Here is a 23,993-nt window from a genome sequence, read left to right as displayed (position 1 = left end):
AATTCATCTATTTTGCCTACTATTATTGTTTATATTAAAAACGCTGCTGGTCATAAAATACCTTTGCGAGGCATTTGTGACACTGGGTCTCAGAATTCCTTTATCACTACAGAAGTCGCGAATAAATTAGCTCTTAAAAAATATAAAAATAATGTAACGATTTCCGGTATCAATGGAAAAACATGTCAGTTACATTCAAAAGTGTTAGCAGAGATTTCAAATAGCGATGAATCATACATCACAATAACTCAGTTGCTCGTCATTCCAAAAATTACTGAATGCATTCCTTCAATAAATAAAAAATTAGAAAAACAAAGTTTACCGGATGGATTCAATTTGGCTGATCCTATGCAAGGTCAAAGGGCAAATGATATATTACTTTCAGCTTCTTTCTTTTTTGATATATTAATGCCAGGGAAATATATTTCGGATAATCTGATTTGGTTGAATTCGCGTTTCGGATTTATTGCTAGCTTTGCAAAGGAAGGAGAGTCAGAATTTAATCATAAATTCTGTGGTCTTGTTACGGAGAATGATAACTTAGAAAAAAAAAAAGGAACGATTTTGGCAAGTCGAAACATTACATGAAAATCAATTTTCTTTAAGTGAAGATTCAATTTATTGTGAGAAACATTTCAAGCAAACATACAAACGCAATGAGGAAGGTAGATATATTGTGGAAATGCCAATAAAGGAGAATCCCCCTGTGTTAGGTGAATCAAAACAAATAGCGCGAAATCGTCTAGACAGTTTAATTAAAAGGCTAAACAAAAACCCGCAAATGAAAAAGCTCTATTCTGAATTCATTGAGGAATATGAAGCTCTTGGTCACATGGAAAGAGTAATGGAAGATGAATTACCAGAAACTAATTATTTTTTACCTCAACATGGAGTCTACCGGGAAGGATCTACAAGCACCCCTCTAAGAGTAGTCTTCAATGCTAGCTCCCCTAGCTCTAATGGAGTTTCATTAAATGATTTATTGTGTAAAGGTGATGTTGTTGAGGACATTTTTGAATTAATAATAAGGTTCAGGACACACAAGTTTGCCTTTACATTTGACATTCAAAAGATGTTTCGTCAGATTTTAGTTGTGCCACATCAAAGAGACTATTTACGAATTTTATGGTTTGATGACAGTTCCCATCAAGAAGTAACATTTAGATTAAAAACTGTGACATATGGCACTTCATGTGCACCTCATCTTGCCGTACGCACCATTAAACAATTAGCTTTAGATGAAGCGTCGGACTTTCCGTTAGCATCGGAAATGGTTTTACGCGACCTTTACATGGATGATGGGATTACAGGTGCCCCGGATATCCAAACTGCTCAAATTCTACAACAACAGCTGATAAAAATGTTCGCAAGAGCAGGAATGTCTTTACATAAATGGACTTCAAACTCACAGGAACTTTTAAATAGTTTTCCAACTTCTAATCCTGAAAACACTTTTCCCATAGATGAGCAGGTCTCAAAGGCTCTTGGCATGCGTTGGAAGCCTTTCGAGGATTTATTCATATTCACAGTCAAGTATGAAAATAAATCTATGCTCACGAAACGAACAGTTCTCTCAGTCGTTGCCAGACTCTACGACCCCTTGGGTCTGCTAGGACCAGTTATCTCTAAAATGAAGATTTTTCTCCAAAAATTGTGGTTGCAGAAACTTACATTTGACGACCCCCTTCCTCCAGCCATTGATAAAGAGTGGAGTCATTTAGTTCAATCCCTTAGGGCTCTTGAGCTAGTAAAAATCCCAAGATGGATTTTAAATGAAAATCCTGCAAAATTAATTCTTCATTGTTTCTCAGACGCCAGTGAAGCCGCATATGGAGCAGTTATTTATCTACAATGCATCAGTGCCAATAATATAGTCACATCTAGACTTGTATGCAGAAAATCTCGAGTCTCCCCATTAAAGACTGTCTCCATTCCCAGACTGGAACTTTGTGGATGTCTTCTCGCCGCTCAACTACAGGCCAGGGTTGAAAAAGCTTTACATCTACAAATTGATAGCGCAGTGATGTACACAGATTCTACTATTTCCCTAGCCTGGATTCAAACACCACCACATCGTCTCAAGACATTTGTTGCAAATAGAGTGGGAAAAATACAACAACTGACGCAGAACAACAAATGGCAGCATGTTTCCTCCACTTTAAACCCAGCAGATGTGATATCAAGAGGACTAGTTCCAGAACAACTGATTGACAACTATTTATGGTGGAATGGACCAACTTTCCTTCAAGAACTACCTGTTTCTGTGAACTGTGCTGACCAACAAATGATTGATGCATCTCAAGATTCTCAATTTTTATTGGAACTCAAGGACAATAACACTCACTCCTTAGTGACTTTAAATTCAGATTTTCTTACTAACTTTTTCAAAATTAGTAATAAGTATAACAAATTAATACGTGTTTTCAGATTTCTAGGAAACTGCAGAAACAAGAAGATGAAGGGTGTTGAAAATGTATTAATATTTTATTTTATTTATTTGTTTATTTTAGAATGACAACGTTATTTAAGAAATATTTTTTGCTGTCTCATTTTGTAGATGGCAACTTGTAGATCAATCCCAAGATGGAATAAACAAAGTTTGAATTTTTTACCGGTGGGATATCGTTTTTCTATTTTAATATAAAAAGCGAAAGAAAACGGTGTTTTTTCTTAGGCAGCTTTAACATTTTTTGGCGTCCGCGACAGGACTTTCTCGAAACAAAATAAATCAAGATGTTTCAAGCAATAAAAGGTTTTAAAAAAGAAGATCTGAAATACGTTGCGTCTGAAATTGGAGAAGACGTATCAGAAAATATTACGATAGTTGGATTAAAAAATCTTATTTTAAAAAGTTGTGAATATAAGAATGATCCAGAATTCGTTCAAGAACTTTTAAGTAATGTTATTTCGGAAAGGAAATTAAAAGAAGAAACCGAAAAAGAAGATAAAAGATTGCAGCTTGAAGCTGAAAAGGAAGACAGAAGATTGCAGCTTGAAGCTGAAAAGGAAGACAGAAGATTGCAGCTTGAAGCTGAAAAGGAAGATAGAAGATTGCAGCTTGAAGCTGAAAAGGAAGATAGAAGATTGCAGCGTGAAATTGAAAAAGAAATAGAATTGGCAAGAATACAATCTCAAAATAGAGGTCAGTCATTTTCTGCTAATTCTACTGCTGATTTAAATAATTATAAGAGAAAGTTTACACTGCCTAGATTAGAATTTAGACAATTTGGCGACGATATTAAAGATTGGCTCCCATTTTGGAGTCAATTTGAGCAAATACATAAAGATGAGGATATCGCACCAGAAGACAAATTTCAGTACCTAGTTCAAGCAACAATTTCTGGTTCTCGTGCTAGAGAGGTTGTTGAAAGTTTTCCGCCAACTGGCGCCAACTATCAAAAGGCTATTGATGGTTTAAAATCGCGTTTTGGTAGAGAAGATATTTTAGTGGAAGTATATGTGAGAGAATTATTAAAATTAATTATTTCTGTGCAAACAAAAGAAACATTTTCATTAACTTCTTTGTATGATAAGCTTGAATCATATTTACGAGCATTAGAAACATTAGGTGTAACCACAGATAAATGTGCATCCATTTTGTATCCTATGGTTGAATCGTGTTTCCCAGCTGAATTTTTAAAGGCTTGGAATCGTAGTAATATTTCCAGTATTAACTCTGACGCGAAAGGAAGATTGGATAATTTGATGCAATTTTTGAAAACGGAAGTTGAAGGAGAAGAAAGAATATGTTTGGCTGTAGCCGGTTTCGGTTTAGGAAAGGGCCAAGAATACCGACCTTTGAAAAAGAAACAATATAGCTCGGAGAATTTGAGAAATAAAGTACCTACAGCTATAGGTTTGTTAACGACTGCTGCAGATAAATATGTAAAGAAATCTTGCGTTTTTTGCGGTGGTAAACATTCAAGTTCAGATTGCTTTACGGCTCAAAAAATGACTCTATCGGAAAGACAAAAAATAGTCAAGGAAAAACGATGCTGCTTTGCATGTTTATCGCCATTTCACGCAGTTAAAAGATGCCGAGCAGTTTTAAAATGCCTGATATGTTCTAAAAAACATTTTCCTATAATGTGTGATGTGCTTGATTCGCAAAAGATGTCTGTAGAGGGAAAAGAAGATAAACCCGCACTAGATGTTAATATGGCTAATTTTAATAAACACAGCCCTAAGATATTTCTTCAAACTCTCAAAGCTAAACTGGTATCGGATAATAAACAGAAAATTGTGAGGTTACTTTTTGATTCTGCATCACATAAATCTTACATTTTGAAAAGTGTAGCTGAAGAAATGAATTATACACCCGTTCGATGTGAAAAATTGGTACATTCTCTTTTTGGTGGCGTTATCACTAATGAATTTAAACGAGAAATTTGATTGGAGATTTCGGCTGTAATTTTGAAGTTCTGGATCAATCTATCATTTGTGACAATATTAGACCGGTTTTTAAAGGTCCCTGGATAAAAGAATTAGAGGAAAATCAGATTAATCTAACTGATATTAGCGATACTTGTGAAGGCATTGATATTCTAATTGGAGCTGACGTTATGGGGAAAATGTTAACTGGCAAAAGAAAAGTCTTATCTTCAGATCTTGTCGCTGTAGAAACTTTCTTAGGATGGACCTTAATGGGTAAGGTACCACAGGAAGAATCTTCGGAAGAAAACCTGGCTTTAACAGTGCTGTCCTTATTTGTAAATGAAGCTGAAATCACAAATTTATGGAAATTAGATTCAATCGGAATCAATGATCCTGTTGAGAAAAAATCTAAGAACGAGATTGATCTTCGGACCAAGGAGCATTTTCTAGAAACGGTAACAATTAATAAAGATGGTCGATATGAGGTTTGTTTACCATGGTCTGATGATAAGTCACCTTTGCCCGACAACTTGGATTTGGCGAGGAAAAGGCTCGACTACACTACCTCAAAACTTATAGCTATGAATATGTATGAGAAATATGAAAATATTCTTCTAAATTGGTTAGATGAAGACATAATAGAGGAAGTTCCTACCAACGAAATGAACTCTTATGGTAATTATTTACCTCACCGTGCAGTGATAAAACTAAGCAGCAGCACTACTCCAATTCGTCCGGTGTTTGACGCTTCAGCGAGATTAGCAAATTATCTATCTTTGAATCAGTGCTTGGAATGTGGTCCACAATGGATGAAAAATGCTTTTGAATTTCAAAACATTATGGGTTCCACCAACCATGATTGGAATGAAGAAGAGATTAGAAAGGAAAAGTCTAAGACGACTTTTATATTATCAAATAATGAAGCCTGTGGTGTTGCAAACTGGTACTACAGATATTTTTCGAACTATGATAGAATAGTTCGTCTTGTTGCATGGATCCTCCGCTTCATGAACAACTGCAAAAATATAACTGAGAAGAAGCATGGTGAATTAACCGCTACAGAATTTCAGGAAGCAGAAATGAAGGTTTTATTTATGATACAGAATGAGTCTTTTCTCCCAGAAGAAGAAAAGAGATTAAAAACCCTACAAGTATTTAAAGACGATCTTGGCATCATCCGTTTGAAAACTAAAATTATTTATCGCAAGGACAGTGAAGATTTTCTTAAACCTATTGTTCTTCCTCCGAATCATGAAGTGGTAAAGCGGTTAATCTATAATGCTCACGTTAAGAACTGTCATGCTGGAGTCCAGATACTATTGAATGCACTTAGAGAAAAGTACTGGATCCTAAATGGAAGAAAAGCGGTGAAACATGTGGTGGCCAATTGCATTACGTGTAAAAGATATAGCTCAAAGAGCATAGAAGTTATAAGTCCCCCCCTTCCAGAAAATAGAGTAAAGGATGCTGCGGTGTTTCAGATAACTGGCGTTGATATGGCTGGACCTTTATTCCTTAAAGACAAGAAGAGCTGGGTTCTAATTTTTACTTGTGCAGTGTACAGAGCAGTTCACTTCGAGCTTGTTACTGCTGCATCGACCGATGTTTTTTTAATGGCCTTTAGGAGATTTGTTTCTCGCAGGGGAAGATGCACAACAATATACTGCGATAATGGCTCCAATTTTGTTGGAGCAGCCAACTATTTAAAACAACTGGATTGGAACCGTATCCAAAAATATGGAGCAATAAACTCTATTGACTGGAAGTTTAATCCTCCAACTGCTGCCTGGTGGGGCGGATGGTGGGAGAGATTAATTAGAATTTTAAAAGATCTTTTGAAGAAAGTGTTAGGACATGCACGTCTCAATTATGAGGAGATGATAACGGTTTTGGCAGACTGCGAGCGTGTAATCAACTCAAGACCTCTAACTTACATTTGCGAAGAGGAAGCTATAAAACTAATTTCTCCATCGATGTTCATACAAGATGTGCATGAATGCAATCTTCCTGATATAGATGCTGTAGAGCAAAATTCTGTGAGCAATAGATTCAAATACAGACAAGCAGTGCTTAAAGACTTAAGAAATCGTTTCAGATCTGAGTATTTGGGTGCTCTCATACAGCGGAGAAATAAAAAATCAAGAAAATGTACAGTTACTGTTGGTGACATTGTTATGGTGGGAGCAGATAATAAAAAGAGACTTGTCTGGCCTTTAGGTCGTATCACAGAAATCATACCAGGTAAAGATGGACATGTACGACTTGTTCGAGTGCAAACTTCACAGCAGAATTTCCTGCGACCAATTCAAAGAATATATCCATTAGAGTTAACATCCTCTGATGACTTCTCCACTTCGATGACACCAGATGATTTGAATAAGTCAAATGACATCACCAAAACTTCTGACAGTACTTCTGGCAACGAGATGAAATTTAGTAGAGCCGGAAGAAGAATTAAATTGCCAGAGAGACTGAACTTGTGATTTATTTTGTTTTTTGATTGGACATTTTCACATTAATTTTCATTTTTATATTTAAATATTAATTGAAAATTTGTAAAACGTTGCCATTTATTGAATCTCTTAACTGTGTTTAACTAATAGTATTATATTTTGATTATTATTTATAATCAAAAGGTGGGAGGATGTTGAAAATGTATTAATATTTTATTTTATTTATTTGTTTATTTTAGAATGGCAACGTTATTTAAGAAATATTTTTTGCTGTCTCATTTTGTAGATGGCAACTTGTAGATCAATCCCAAGATGGAATAAACAAAGTTTGAATTTTTTACCGGTGGGATATCGTTTTTCTATTTTAATATAAAAAGCGAAAGAAAACGGTGTTTTTTCTTAGGCAGCTTTAACAAAGGGTTCACTCTCCTCAAAGGAAATCGAGGAAGCAGAATGTAAATTAATTTCCCTTGTACAACAAAATGGTCTTGCTGATGACTTCAAAAACTTAGCAAGTGGTAAACAGGTAAACCCTTCTAGCAAATTAAAAAGTTTATCCCCTTTTTTAGGGGGTTTATCCCCTCCTACTCTAATGTAATTAGAGTAGGAGGCAGACTTAGAAATGCCGACATACCATTTCAGGTAAAATTTCCTATTATTTTACCTAAAACTCATATCCTTACCAAATTAATTATGCAAAGTATTCATCTTAAAAATTGTCATATTGGAGCCCAAACTTTACTTCATTTAACTAGACAGATGTATTGGCCCATTGGGGGCAGAGATATAGCTCGCAGTATTGTTCATAATTGTATTACTTGTTCCCGATATAATCCTCACCTGTCTATTCAAAAAATGGGTGATTTACCCGCAAAACGTTGTAATCCTTCGTTACCATTCAATATTACTGGAGTAGATTTCTGTGGTCCGTTTTTTATTAAAAATAAGTTTCAAAGAAAAGGACCTCTTCAAAAAATTTATGCCTCAATTTTTGTATGTTTTGTAATGAGAGCAGTACATTTTGAAATTGTTTCAGACTTAACATCAGATTCTTTCATAGCTGCCCTAAAAAGATTTATGTCACGAAGAGGCAGAATTTCTACTATTTTTACAGACAATGGTCGTAATTTTGTAGGTGCCAATAATGAGTTGAAAAGACTATACAAGATAGTTAGTAATCCAGATAATGTGTTAGCAGATTATCTAAGCTCAGAAAAAATTAATTGGAATTTCATTCCCCCCTTATCGGCGCAATTCGGTGGAATTTGGGAGGGAGGAGTTAAGTCCTTTAAATTTCATTTCTTAAGAGCAGTAGGCAACCTAAAATTGACTTATGAAGAATTCCTAACTGTAGCAAATCAAATAGAAGGAATTTTAAATTCTCGACCATTAACACCGCTTTCCTCAGATCCAAATGACTTGCAAGCTTTAACCCCCGCACATTTTTTAGTTGGTAGACCTATTTCCGCAATTGTTGAACCAAATTTAACAGATTTTTCTGATAATGCCTTGAAACGTTGGCAAAGGGTAACTAAAATAACCCAATATATTTGGTTTAGATGGATTAGAGATTATCTTAATCATTTACAGCAAAAGTCAAAATGGTACTTTCAAAAGGACAACATTAGTGTCGGTACCATGGTAGTAGTCAAAGACGACAATGTCCCTCTTAATTCTTGGTTGTTAGGACGTGTTGTTAAGGTTTTTTATGGTAAAGATAATATTATTCGAGTGTGCCTTGTTAAAACAGCCAAAGGGACTTATAAACGCCCAATTACGAAATTAGCCATATTGCCAATTGAAACCTAAATGTTCATTTATTTTGTGTTTATTGTATTGTATTTTGCATACTTATATATCTAGTATTTTGAATTTAGTTATTCTGTAGTATTTAGTGTCTTCATTGTATTTTAATGTGTATTTGAACTTTATGTATATATTCTTTCATACTGAATTTTGCATTTGTTAATTTAACTTTCAATTTAAGATTTATTGTATTTCTATATGTATTGTGTGCAACGTCTTTGTACTTTTGAGAGACATTGCACGGTCGGGCGGTATGTTCACGCGAATGTCACTTAACGCCAAATTTGGCAATGTTAAAATTACGGCAACCTCTTTACCCGCCCTTCCGGTCGAGTCTTTCAGGGGTTCATTAGAACGTTGACCCGCATCGGCTCCCCAGCTCCCGCAGAAGCTGTAAACAACTTCAGTTTGTAAGGCTTAACAAAGCCAACCGCAATCAGCCATGTATTATATGATCTACTCACCTTAAAAGGAGTGTATATAGTGTAAATAAAGAAGTTTAAGCAAAAGTACAGTCCACTGCTCACTTCGAATCACCAGCTGTTGAATGGTGATGTATAGCTGTTGAGTCTAATGTGCCTGTACCTCTTTTGAATATTTTAGCGCCAAGTGTTATGACGAGCGTGTGTGGGTGAGTGGTTGCTGTTGCGCCAAGTGAGTCTGGCGATTTTATATTGCTGCATCAAGTGAATCTGACGACTTTGGGTTGTTGTGGGTAGATGGCACCACAACAGTTGTACGAAGGTTGAAGGTTCATCGTCCGAGGTCACCAATGTGGTGAATTAAGCGAGGATAGAACCTGGGACCCTGTGGTTCGCAGCTCAGTAACATGACCACGATACAAAAGCAATTACTCGTGTTTCGTACCTGTTATTTGACTTATAAGGTTCACCACATTTCTTAATGTTTGGCCAGAACAGTCATAAATTATATCTTTACCTATCTTTTTAGTTCATTTTTTAGCCCTGATATTTCGTTTTGTTTCCTCATGTGCAATGTATTCAAAGAGAAAGTATAGGAATATACTAATCCTCAAAAAATTTGATTTTGAGATCAAATCTACATTTCAGACTTTACTAAGAACGGAGAACACATTCTTGGAATTAAGTCTGTTGTGCATATAATAACTCAAAGACGTTTTAAGACAGATGGGTGGAATTTGTTATAGGGTCTTTACCCTAAATTAGAAAATTTTTATCAAATTTTGAATGAAATTAGTTCTTAAGAAAGTTTATCTTTTCTACTACCAAAGTTAACAGGAAAACTACAAAACGAAATAAGCTAAATGGATAAAATTTGATACGTAGGTTCAACATGTAAAGAGTACATAGGGCCGACGTCCTGGCATAGGGGTAGCGCGTCTTCCCCGTGATCTGGGCGTCCTGAGTTCGAGTCCCGGTTCGGGCATGTTTGTTCTTCATCTGTTCTATGTGTGAATGTGCCCCCCTCCCTGTAAAAAGGGGTTGTGCAAGCGAATGGGATGCGTGAGTAGCTAAGACTCACTGTTGGCCCTAGTTGGCGCTGCTAAAACAAGAGACGCTCCTTTGGCTTAAAATCGCCGACTTCGTCAGCGAGCGTTTCCATGGCAAGTGCCATTAGAAGCAACAACAAGAGTACAAAGGTATCAAATTTGGAACCAAATCTGTCTAAGAATTGGTGTATGTCTATCTATAATTTTACAAGCATGTAAACGCAATGATTTAAGTAAAGGAAATTTGCTATGTGATCTTTTGACGGCAGTTGTAGATTTTTGAATCTTGGTTTCAATTGGTCAGAAAAAAAGGCATCCAAACCACATATGCGGTTTACTGCATCCCAGCAATTAATCATCAGTAACACCGGGATAGCCTGGTTGGTAGAGCGTTGGATTCACGTCTCTTAGGTTCAAACCCCGCCGGCCGAAGATTCCCCGCGTGCTTGGTGACTGACGCGCGTATAAATCTGTCGTGGTGACAAAGTCCTCCATGTCGAGAGTAATACCACTGGGGGTAATTTTTGTAACAAAAAAATTTATTTAAGCCATGTATTAACATAGTATGGTACTTTATCAAGGACTGAAATGGATTCAGTATAGATTTTATTGAAAACGTCGGCTTCATTTCCTCCAGCTACGCCCAAAATTAGGTCAGGATAACCTGTTTGTTAGGGCGTCGGATGCGCATTCCCTGGGTTGCGAATTTGAATCCCTCCGGCCGAAGGCTATCCGTGTGTGTGTTGGCTGGTGCACGTATAAATCGGTCGTGGTCAGAAAGTCCTCCATGTCGAGAGTATATCACTGGGGGTGCTGGATCAGGGGTGATCGTTCTCTGATTCAGGTCTAAATTACGATCTGTGGATGAATGAATGAAATGCGTAAATGAAGTCCGCCCCGTAAGAAGGGGTGTGACGTGTGCGTAGTTAAGTCGTACTTATGGCCCTAGTTGGCTCTACGACTAATACAAGAGGCGCTCCCCCTTATGCTTAAATCGGCTGTCTTCGAACAGCGGGCTTGTCCATGGCAAGTGCCATAAGTAGTAACAACACCTCCAACTTTCCCATATTTATAGGTTCTTTCGGAAATGTTCACCAGTGGCTTGCTGTTAATAATACACAAGGAAATTGATTAGAAAATGTGCAGGAAAATATTGGAGAGACTACACCCTCTGGCTCATATATGTAAAAAATAGTCTAGTAAAAACACTGCACTTACATGCAAGCACAGCAATGGGATTCCTAATATCCCCTGAGAAAAGAATTTTAGAACTCCGCAGCAGAGGGTCGTCGGGATTGTTCTGCGAATCTGTTTGAATTCCGAAGGCAGTCCTTCCAATCACATCCATGGTGAGGCCTTGATACATCGGATAAATGTTGAAGGGTTCCCCAGAGGAGCATTTTTTCTCTACGTTCTCCACAAGAGAATCGATGGCATTGCTCATGATAGGAGCCATCTAAATAATGAGATAATGAAGTGATTGTGACACTTTGGCATCAAATATATGTTTGGCAATATCATAGCGGCTTTTAACATATTTTTTTTTTTTTTTTTTTTTTTTTGTAAAAAAAGGGGGGGGGGTCGGCATTCTAAAATTTTAAGGACAAAGATTTTTCATTTGTTCATCAAAATCAAAATATTTTGTAAGTAAATCGAAAGTATTTTGCTGTGAATTAGAATCTTTTTCCGATAATATTACGAGTTTTCCGCAATCATTTTTCGCTTTCGAAATCCTCGAATAGTCCGAGTTCACTGCATTGTTAAATGCAAACATCTCCTCTTTTTATCTTTCCTTTCACCTCTATTTTGACTAAATGAACGCATCCTGACGTATGTGCAAAAGCGCGGAGGGTTTTCAAATCCATGAATGAACAAGACTTTATATTGTTACGAAATTTCCGGGGTTCGTTTGGGTAGTGGGGGTTATATGGTGTGGAGAACGCTCAATCACCAGGCGGCAGTAGAAAATAAAACAACGACGTTTATTTACACGAAGACACACAGGACAGCACAAGGACGACAGCTATATACAGCACAGAAGACGATTATCTTCAGCCGAGACGTGCAGCATACAACAGCATACACAGCAGCATACAAAACAGCATAAACAGCAGCATACAACAGACTATACTACAGACAGTAGCACACACCTTAGTTCTGCACTAGCTTCACTCCGTCGCTGCTCCGCTTATCTCTGGAAGGCCAGTTCTTTCTTTCGATTCCGGCTACTCTGCCCTAGCAGCTGCGGCAGCTTCCTTTTATAGGTCTCAGGAGGCGGAGCTAGATGCCTCTCAACCGATCAGGAACGTTCGAGGCGTATCTCGGTTCATACTGAACGGATCGGGAAAATTCTCGATGTTTCTTGTATAATCTATTTTGGCGCCAAAGTCGCCAAATTCGTCGCCAAGTTGCCAAATGGTCGCCAAGTTTGTCGCCAAGCTTTGGAACCTCCGACGCGACGGTACAGATGACTAAAACATTCTTTCCGATGGTGGAACCAACTATGCTGGGAAGCAGCATTACAGATTCGTAACAATATGTTATACTGTGAAGTATTGAAATGAAGAATTTTAGCGGGATGGGGGGATCCGACAATTCATTTCCACCTTACGATTTGTTTGAGAACATAATTACATTACATTGTAGGATTTAGAAGTAATCGAAAGAAAGTGATGGAAAAAATAGTTAATTATATATTCTACAATCGAAATAAGTTTTCACATAATATATAAAGGTAATTTAAGTTAAACAGAGAATATTCCCATGTAAAAACTACAGGCATTAAATGCGCAGGAAAGTTTTGTACGCAAATTGTACAAATGAATTGTAAGTAATTTCTGAAAGATATTTTTTGTATATTCCTAATATTTAATAAAATAGAAATATTATAAGAATAATAAATAGAAGGATAATATATAGAATAATTAATAAAAAAGAAATATTTAGTAAACAGAAAGTTCTTTTTTAAAATAATCTTTATTTACGCAGTAGATCAAACCAGTCTATGTAATGTTAACGACTTCAAGCGCCCTAGTCTTTAAAATAGAAGCAGTAATGAAAAATTGTTTCCTGTATTTATTATTAACCATAGCGATCTCAATTGCTTTCTATTGTATGCAATTACTGGCATGACAACACCATTTTACTTCCATTCACCAAAATACGGACTTTTTTGTCATCTCCATATCGGTACCGTATACTTAAGAGACTATATGCACAAAATTTAGTTGGAATTCAGTATGTGGTTTTTGCACAGGATAAGCTTAAACACTCTTTCTTTAATTTGGATTATCTTGTCAATAAATTGTTCGGTTTTCAAAGGATTCATATTGTTTTATGCTAAAATGTGATATAATTACAAGCCATATATGTTGTTGTTTCTTATGGCACTTGCCACGGACAAGCTCGCTGTTACGAAGACAGCGATTTAAGCCGGAGGGGGAGCGTCTCTTGTTTTTTTAGTAGCGCCAACTAGGGCCAAGAGTACGACTTTGCTACTCACGCATCACTCATTCGCTTGCACAACCTCTTTTTACAGGAGGGCACATTCACACATCTCACAGATAGAACAACCATGCCCAAATCGGGACTCGAACTCGGGACGCCCAGATCACAGGGAAAACGCTCTACCCCTATGCCAGGACGCCGGCACAAGCCATATATAAAAAATAGTATAGATTCTATAATTAAATTGGAAGTGACGCATTTGATAATGAAGTAGCTGAGCATGATTTGATTCTCTAGCAAAGCCATTTCATCCAGAAATAGGACTGATATAGTTCGATTGCTTAATATTCTGCAATTGAACTACTTAATACCGTGTTGAACCGACGTAGGAAAATAGATATAGCAGCTTGTGAATCAGGGAAGATTAAAGAAATGTCAGCAATGTTATTTGAGCTTACCTGTTTCATCTTTGAGGCAGTAAAAGATGGCGTTATGATGGATCGAATTTCTTTCCATCTCTTGTCCCTGAGTGATATGAGCTGCTGACTGAATCCTTCTATTCGAGGGACTTTTTCAGTTTTTCTGTCTGGCCGACCGCTGAATAAATTCTATAAAAAGAAAATTTTATAAAATCAGTTGTTTAAAAAAATATGACATTATGTATAACATCATATTAGACTATAATAATTTTATTATCATTATATATAATAACGCTAACGCACGCAGTTAAGAAATCGCTAAATCACTTTTATTACTTATTGTCGAATGGCAACAATCAAATGTAAACAAAGCAATCTACGAATTTCACACTTCTTCATTAATCATTGGATTCATCGTTTCGCTTAGCTAATGAATGGAGCTTTAAAACATTATTATACAGGTTATTCATTAATTATTGTCGGGGTTTCCATACCTCATATTATGTATTCATAAATTACAACTCAAAGAATTATGTATTCTTAAATTGCAACACAAAGAATTATGTATTCGTAAATTACAACTCAAAGAATTATGTATTCGTAAAGTACAACTCAAAGAATCGCCTTCAGCTGAATGCCTACAAAGTGCAAATTGTGCAAGTTTTACACTTTAATATCATTAATAAAATTCTTTGAGTTGTACTTTACGAATACGTAATCGGTTTTTGCGTAATATTTTTATTCGAAAGTTATGAGGTACGGAAACCACGACAATAATCAATGAACACTCTGTATTGTCCTGGAGAGGGTTCGATGTATCAGAAGTTAGAAAAAAGAAGATAAATAAGAAATCAAGAATAGGCTTCAAATAGAAAGCTCATTCGAGCATTACTTACACATGGTTAGATGGACAATCGCTATGACTTGCTTATTTGAATAGATGTTTATATTTTTCCAAACAATTATTACGATATATAGTCTTAATGCTCAAAAAATTACTTTTATTATTATTTCAATTTATTTCTGTATAATTTTTGCCTTAATTTTAATATTTTTAATTCAATTTGATACACAATCTGTTTTCAAATATTTTGATTGAATTCAAATTCATCCGTTAAAACAATGAATCCCGTGCTTTTGCTAATCATTAAATCCGTAGTAGGATTTTCAACTCCGCATTTATGTCATACAATTTTTTAAAATTTGAAATAAACTGATTGATTTGAATTCAAGCTTTTCAATCATTTCAAAAAGAAAAGTGAAATTTTATTTAAAAAAGCACTGCCTATTAATCATTTATCTGCAAAAAGTCAATAATCTAGGTGAACAAGCTGACCGTTAAAGGCAACCAGTATTATATAGTCACGAAATAAATTTTGGACTCTTTTCGATCTATACAAATATAATATAAATGTTTGGTTCCCTTTAATAGTAAAAAAAAATTTCAGACAACTATAATGAGATGGTAAATATCGCACGAAAATCAATCTGAAACTTTACAAGAAAGTGGAAGAAAATGATGTAAGACACTGCTATTTGCATACCAGTTTGTTTAATACATTTACGGCAGCGGATAGTAAATGAAAGGTAAGTGCATAGGTCATGAATATGAGGTTAATTTTTTATTTTCATTTCAGAGTAATAATATCTAAGCTTGTATTATGTGTTTCACTTTACATAAATTTAAGTATATATATAATTATAAAAAAAATGTTTAAGCGAAATTTTTTCTTAATTATTCCCTGCATTCAGAATATACAACTTCTTAAATGCACTTATTTAAGAATTGAAAAATCAGTTTGACTTCATGTATACGCTTATAAGTCGCTGCAATGGTGCGTCCATTCCAAATGTAATATATCTGATATACACATGTGAAACGATGTCCTGCCATTATAAGTGAGCTATTCACAATAAGATTTATTTTAAACACTTGATGGCATCGAAATGGCGAGAATTTGCTTCCACAGAACTAAATATTAGAGAATATGTCAGAATAACGACAAAGTGTCAGCATTTTACAAAATATGAACCACATTTTTTATGTTGGTTCATTGATATATTGCCAATATAATATCGGGATTTTTCTGAGTCATGTAAATGGGTTTTATATAAATATTTGCATGACTCATTATAGAAATAGTGATGAGTTTCATTTTATATCTCTATAAAGAGAGCAGTTGTGTACTCAAAAGAAAAATGGTAATAATCAAAGAGCAAATCATTGCTTCTTTATTTCTCTGTCTCAAATCCAGAATAGTACTCTAAAGAAATGTGTTGTTTTTCCTCCCTGTCCATTCCTATGGATTGGCACACATTATGCATCTAAGCTATTAGAATCAACAGCTTATTTTCATACTCTCTAATCAACCTATAGATGGCAGCACATTCTTGCTCTATTGTATCACAATGAAGAGGAGTTAATAGCTATCGAAAGGGGGAGAATAAGAATGCGCATACGTAGAGGACATTAAATTTGAGTTGGCAATTACGAATTTAACAACTTTTACAAGGGTTTATAATGCTTATTATTTCAATAAATTTAACATTTTTCATGGCAATATAAATTTTCTTTAAAGAGTAACTTTTTTTTACTTTTCCTTATCACGCATTCGCGTAGGGGTAAGGTTTATACAATACTGCATAATGAAGAAAGAATAGTAAATTTCATATAGTATGTCCTACAATTAGAAAAAGATTAGCAGATATTTTATGGAATTTTATAGGAAATGCACTTGAAGTTTGCTTATTTAAGCCAATTGCATTGGTTTCATCGCAATGCTGCTATAACTACTCTCTCCAGCGGTAAATATCGAAACTAAAATCGATTTTTTTCAAAAAGGTGGTCATTATATTCTGGGGTAATTTTGAATTATATGTACTATCTTGTGATTTAAAAAAAATCATTTAATGCAAGAAAGATACAGTTAGTTTTTGAGCTACTCAAAAATGGGAACGCCTGTCTTTTTTGTTTGCTGAAAGATATACATAGCTCCTCAGGTTACTTAAATTTTTGTTATCTCTTGAATGCTAATCAATATTCAATAATAATTCTTTTCTTTCTTCCCTCTTAAAGTTGTAATGGAACTATCCTACAAATATGTGTAACCAATGGCGTGGATTTCAAGAAGACAGTACGTCAGAATTACCTGACGTTGCTGAATACGAACAAGACGATTGGAAAAGCGCATTTCTATCTATTATGGCAATCAAAATATGCTCTGCATTTCATTTGGAATTTTTTTAAAAAAATAGTATGATAGCTTATATATTTTTGGAGAAATCTTCTTCCTAGAAGTAATTAGAACATATTGTTACGAATCTGAGATGCGGCTTCGCAGCATAGTTGGTTCCATAGGAGGTTCCAGAGCTTGGCCACCATTTGGCGATTTTGTCACCAAAATGGATTATACCCGAAACATCGAGAATTTTCCCGATCCGTCCAGTAGAAACCGAGTTGCGCCTCGAACGTTCCTGATTGGTTGAGAGGCTTCTAGCCCCGCCTCCTGAGACCTATAAAAAAAGCAGCCTGTAGTTGCCGCGGTGGTCGTGAATTGAGTCGTAGTCGGAAGCGACAGAGAAGAGAGTCGTGAACCAGTCGTAGTCGGAATCGACGGTAAAGAACTGGCCTTCCAGAGATTAGCAGAGCAGCGACGGAGTCAAGCTAGTGCTGAACTAAGCTGTGAGCTACTGTCTGCAGTAGAGAGTCTTGTTGTATGCTGCTGTGTATGCTGTTGTATGCTGCACGTCTCGGCTGAAGATAATCGTCTTTTGTGCTGTATATAGTTGTCGTCCTTGTGCTGTCCTGTGTGTCTTCGTGTAAATAAACGTCGTTGTTTTATTTTCTACTGCCTCCTGCTGATTGAGCTTTCTCCACACCATATAACTCCCACTATCAAACGAACCCCGGAAATTTCGTAACAATATATATGTTCTAATCTCTATTAGCATAAGATAATGTGCATCTCCACAATATTGTCCGAAATTTTGAATACCACCCAATATTTTAAAGATATTGTAACAATGTTGTTGGGCATTTTGTGCTAATAGGGATATACATTTCTTAGCAGTCAGAAGATATTTCTGACAATCACCCATGTGTCACGCTATCTGAAATATATAGTTTTGAGCGAAAATACTTCTTTATTTTGTAAAAACAATTAAGAAAACATATTTATTATTTTTTCCACTCAACTTAGATCAGAGTTTTTTTCTTTCAGAAAACTTTACAAATGTGACATTGTGCTTCAAAGAAATAAAAGTACGAAGCGTCTTATTGCGATGCTCTTTTTCAAATTGAATGGTATATGAAGGTCTATTTCTTCAATCAATATCTGCAAAAGTTTGTTCCAAAACGCCATTGATCCTGAGTGACGATTAAAAAACAGAGACTTCAAGAATCATTATAAATAAGATGCAAAATTTATGTAAACATAAATAAGGCACCCACAGAGCATCAAAGTCTTAAACTATTTATATGAAATAAAAATAAAATAAAATTTTAAACATTATTTTTAGTACTAAAAATTTCTTTTTTACTTACTGGCCTATTTATAAATTTGTGGAAGTCTGAAACTTGGATCTTCTTCAACAACTCCACGTCAGCTACTAAAACTACGGGCTTAGTTCCTAAATAATACCTGCGAGAGAAAAGATATGAAAATAGTCTTTAATAGAAAAGAAATAAATATTTGGAAAATTACAGATTTACTTTTGAACAATTAGAAATTTTCCCTAATATTTTGATCACATGTCTGATTTTCAAAACAAGCTCAGTTTTTAAAACCGTTAATTTTACAAAATAAAATAGTTAATAATAATTGGACAATTACTGAAATGTAAATTGCATGTCAGTATTTAGTTTTATATAAAAGTGTGTCAAACATTTTCTGAATCCTAGATGAGAACTATGTTAAAAATGTTTTTAAAATATTTAAAGAAAAGGAAAAGAGATTGGGGGGGGTAATAACTATCCCCACTAATTTTTATCATTTATGTTGCCCATCGTGAATAAATACTGAGCAAAACTTTCATTTGAAGAATAATTTTCCGTATCTTTTATCCAATTAAATAAAATCCATTTAAGGAAGTTTATAATGTCTTTCTTTTTAGTTTTTAATCCAGTTAATTAAACGTAAAACTTCAAAAAAAGGGAGCCCAAAATTGTATGAATAATCATATTGCTGAATCAAAAAACATTTATTTCTGATTATATAAGAAGATCTGTCCTTTAAGCCCTTTAAATTAAAAACACTGTTTCATGTAGCCAAGAAAGTAACGCGTACTTATTGTAGAGTAACTATACTGAATTTATTGATACCTTTACAGCGGCCCCTACCGGCAAAATAAGGAAATTATGAAAAATAATTCGAAAATAAAAGATTGCCGAAAAGGTCCAGTTGTGAAAATGTATGCTATACCATCATGAAAACACAGGAAAAGGTTTCATGGAGTTATCTGTAGCGATTAAAATTATAAATTTGTGACATAAAAAAAAAAAAAGTCTAAAATTGTAAAACGTTTTATCCTGTATTATCGTAGAATTTTTCAAGTTACGTAAGTTCGCGCGAGTACATAGTTTAATATATTACAAATACATATATTTTTCAATTTTAGAAAGTCATATTTCAAATTTAGCTCAACCCCTCTTTTTTTTCAGGTCAAAGAAAATTTATAATTTTAATCGCTAATATTTTCGTCAAGTTTACAAATAACTCCATGAAACTTTTTTCTGTGTTTTTATTATGGCATATCGAACATCTTTCTGATTTAACTTTTTGACAGATCTAAATCTGATAACCATTTCCCTTTAGCCATATTTCTTCGGCAAAAAATTAAGTACTAACGAGGACGTTTTCAATATAAGCTTTTTAAGTTATTAAAACAACTGGTAGTAAATGAAAATGAGCAATAATAAAGATTTAACTTGAATTTATATACCATCTCATCTAGCTGTCCCTAAAAATTTGAAACACAAATTTGGAATTTTTTTTGTAATTTCTTCTTTTATTAGCATTGATATTTATTTAATTATTTTAGATTTTTTTATTATATTTAATTTTTCATGTTTTTCAAAGAAGTTTTTACAGATATTAGGTAAAAATTATTTCGATTTTATGTTTTTATATGGTGTCCCTAAAAATTTGAAACACACCTTAGAACCTGGGACCTTGTGGTTCGCAGTCCAGTAACAAGACCATGATACCAAAACAATTGCTCGGGTAGCAGGGCTGTTAGCTGGCTTATATGCTATTCACCACAGACTCTCCCTCCAGTGAGTCGGAGGTGAGACGAACGATATGGCTGTTGAGTGGTGATGTATTTAGCCGTTGTCTTAATGGGCCTGTACCCAGTTGAGTAGCGCCAAGCGTTATGGCGAGCGTTTTGTGGTTGCTGATGCGCCAAGTGAGTGTGACGGCTTTATGTTGCTGCATCAAGTGAGTCTGACAACTTTGGTTTACTGAGGCAAGTGAATCTGACGACTTTGGTTGCGGATAGATGGCGCCACAACAGCTTTACGAAGGTTGAAGGTTCATCGTCCGAGGTCACCAATTTGGTGGATTGGTATGAGCGAGGATAGAACCTGGAACCTTGTGGTTCGCAGTCCAGTAACATGACCATGATACAAAAGCAATTGCTCGGGTAGCAGGGCTGTTACTGGCTTATATGCTATTCACCACAAGGTTATAATCGATAATGAGTCAAACCTGCGTCTAGAGGGTCCTTTCATGTGCCATTCGTCTTGCACTCTTACTTGTTATAACAGTTTCTGAAATTACTATTTGCAATCCAGGCATTGTATCCAGACATTGCAGAAACAAGGATGGAGTAATTTTTTGATTATTTCTCAACAAAGTAGTGAAAAAATATAGTTCCGAGCTCAAAACATGCCTAATTACTTACCCCACAATATTTCCATATTTTTTAAACCACTCTTCGTGACATTTTATGGGTGTCTGAAAATAAGAAAAAAATGAATTATTTTCATTCTAAAACTGGCAATCATATTTAAAAAATATCGTGATTATAAAATAAAATTCGATGTAAATTTTTACGCATATTAATTTTAAAAACAGGAGTACTTAGAATTTTTTTTTTTTTTTTTTTTTTGCATCATTATAATTTTTTAATAAAGTCTTTACAACCAGTGTTCAAGAGTCCGTAGTATATTTTTTTACTCCTTTGCTTAACCGTGGTTCACAGCTTAACCCTTTCTAGGGCCTGTGGGAAGTATGCTTCCATCAAATTTATCGATCTTTGTATGAATTTACGTAGGTTGGCATCAGTTCTGACACATTTTTTTAGAAAGACAAAAACTTAGAGACTTCAGTTCTTTATCTTACACAAAATGATGTGTCTTGATTTGTTACTTAATTATTAATTAACCTAATTAATGAATTAATCAAATTAAATTTATCTAATAAGCTAAATGAATCCCTTTTCTTATTCTAATTTCAAGCCTAAAAATATTTCAGCATAATATGACTAGAAAAAAATGGCCCTTTAAAGGGTTAACTTGATAGTATCGGTTTTGTAGAGAGTTTTTGAAATGGAAGTTTTATTCACTCTCTTATAGTTTATAGTTCTAAAATTTTTACACTGTTGCGCATTGCTAGTAAGAATGCAATGTTTAAATAATTTCAGAACTCATTTAATGTTAGTCAGAAATTTTTTTAATTAAATTAAAATTTCGAATACGTGGCGCCATCTAAAGTCAAATTTCCAAAAAAAAAAAAAATCCAAATATTTTATGATTATGAATTGTGAAGCATATTAAAGTTTAAAACTAAGAGAAGATAAAAATAAGTTTACTCTTTATAATAAAAATAATAAAATAATTCTCTAACTATCCTATACGAATATCAAACCTATTATAAACATGCTACAGTAAATTCTTAACTATTCTATGAAACTTAAAAATATTTAAGATAATCAATGAAATTAGATAAGATTCCATCGAATTTACAGTACTTCTACCAGTACTTCATGTTTCACAATCCTACTTTGGTTTTCACAATTTTATGAAGTAAATATATCTTTTTTTTTTTCAGTTTATTTATAAAAACATGCTGTAGAAACTCTTTTTAGGACACTTTTGAGAACATAAATACTGCAACGTGTAAATTTATAAGTTACATTTTCATGCATGCAAGCCTATGTATATATTTTTTTTAAAAATATTATTTACTTTAAAATAGTGGTGTTTCGTTTAACTATTTTAAATGATACTGAAGCCTGGATAGCCTGGTTGGTAGGGCGTTGGATTCGTGTCACTTGGGTTGCGAGTTCTAAACCCGCCGGCCGAAGACTCCTTGTGTGTATGGTGGCTGGCACACGTATAAATCTGTCGTGGTCACAAAGTCCTCCATGTCGAGATAACACCATTGGGGGTACTAGAACAGGGGTGATCGTTCTTTGATTCAGATTTAATTTACGATATGTGAATGAAATGCATGAATGGAGCCCCTACCGTAAAAAAGGTTGTGAAGTGTGTGTAGCTAAGTCGTACTCATGGCCCTAGATGGCGCTACTGGAAAAACAAGAGAGGCACCCTTGGCTTAAAATCACTGACTTCTAAAGTCAGTGGGCTTGTCTATGACAAATGCCATTAGAAACAACAACAACAGAGGATACTGAAAAATAAAATTCTAATAAACGAAGAACAGAGGATGACTCTCTGGGCTATGAAAGAAAGAAATATTCCTGTCGGTAGATTGATGAATATATTCTATAAATAAATCCTTAGCAAATTACATAGACTTATGATGAAAAAATTGCATTAAAAATATTGTTTTGATAATTAATTGGAAAGGGGGGTAATTACTGAAAAAAATAATTTTTAAAAATTTCCACCCATACAATTATGTGATAGATCACGAGTCCAATGTGTGCGAATTTTGCATAAGTGATAGAAAAATAACATTATTTATATAAATTTTTAAATAAATTTACATGCATTAATCATGTGAAATATACGAAATAAACAATAATTTGCTGCATGTAAATCTCATACAAACAAGAATATCCTATTATTTATTTAGAATTTTCCTCATAATGGATTAACTGTTTATTATATGCATTAGAAAAGCTAAAAACCATGTCACTAGCCTACGTTCAAGCATATCTATCCTGTCCTATTCCCTTTGTTAATGTTTTTCCAATTGTTATCCATTACTCATTAATGTGTTTTTTTTAGTCCAATGTAATATACATGCACATTATTTCAAGCTATGAATCAAAATGGTCAAGTTCGTTAATTTGTCACTTCGAATTACAGAGATCTTTGATTATCCACATGCAGTCCTGGATTTAAGGCATAAGCTATAGTTTAAGGCTTGCATTTGGATACCTTACAAGACATTTGTCCCAATGAGCAAGTGTTATACATACTGAAAATACAACTTAAATATACTTATAAAGAACCCGGCATCTCAAAAAGCGGAGAGCCTCGTTAAGGAATATGTATATCTTAAAATACATGGTATATACGTTTCAAAATTTCTGATTTTGCCCATGAAGATTATAAATGCTATCCTACTTACTTTAATGACCAGTTCCAGCATATTTCCAAACAAAATATTTGGTTCCGGTCCAGGCACTCCCATCTCTTTTAAAACGGAGAAACATCGTTTCCTGTATCTATAGAAAGAACAAATAATGCTGTTTTATTATGTTATTATTACAGATTCGCGAATTTAAATTGATTTGAGAATATAACATACGAAAAGAGTGTTCAATAAAAAACGAGCAAAGACAGACAGAAGGTACTGACATTTTTCAAAAAAAAGGACAGCAGAAAGGGGAAGGATAAATTTACAATTTTAGGAAAATAACTCGTATTTTAGTAATAGTTACGAAATATTAACCTTTTGTCCTCGGATGGTGCCTCTCACTCACCATTCAAAATGGTGCATCATTTTGACGTTTTATTTATTTATTTTTTCCTTTTGATTGTTAAAAATGCCTACTGAATGGTAAAAAATGTTGATTCATTTTTCGAGGAAATTCAACTTAAAACAATTA

At 34.5% G+C, this 23,993-nt stretch overlaps 1 protein-coding gene across 1 annotated transcript in view; it reads right to left on the bottom strand.

Moving 5' to 3' along the window:
* The window catches only part of LOC129957012 (cytochrome P450 3A24-like), a 51,969-nt gene that overhangs the window by 20,531 nt on the left and 7,445 nt on the right, over window positions 1-23,993 (bottom strand). Inside the window, exons 2-6 of the mRNA XM_056069118.1 lie at window positions 23,513-23,609; window positions 20,874-20,926; window positions 18,514-18,610; window positions 14,010-14,159; window positions 11,323-11,560 (exon numbers count right to left, since the gene is read on the bottom strand). Coding sequence (XP_055925093.1) covers window positions 11,323-11,560; window positions 14,010-14,159; window positions 18,514-18,610; window positions 20,874-20,926; window positions 23,513-23,609 — 635 coding nt within the window. The remainder of the gene's footprint in view (window positions 1-11,322; window positions 11,561-14,009; window positions 14,160-18,513; window positions 18,611-20,873; window positions 20,927-23,512; window positions 23,610-23,993) is intronic.

This window comes from Argiope bruennichi, chromosome 11, assembly GCF_947563725.1.
Source record: "Argiope bruennichi chromosome 11, qqArgBrue1.1, whole genome shotgun sequence".
NCBI lineage: Eukaryota > Metazoa > Arthropoda > Arachnida > Araneae > Araneidae > Argiope > Argiope bruennichi.
Note: the sequence above shows the minus strand (reverse complement) of the source record. Positions and strands in the feature narration are given on the sequence as shown.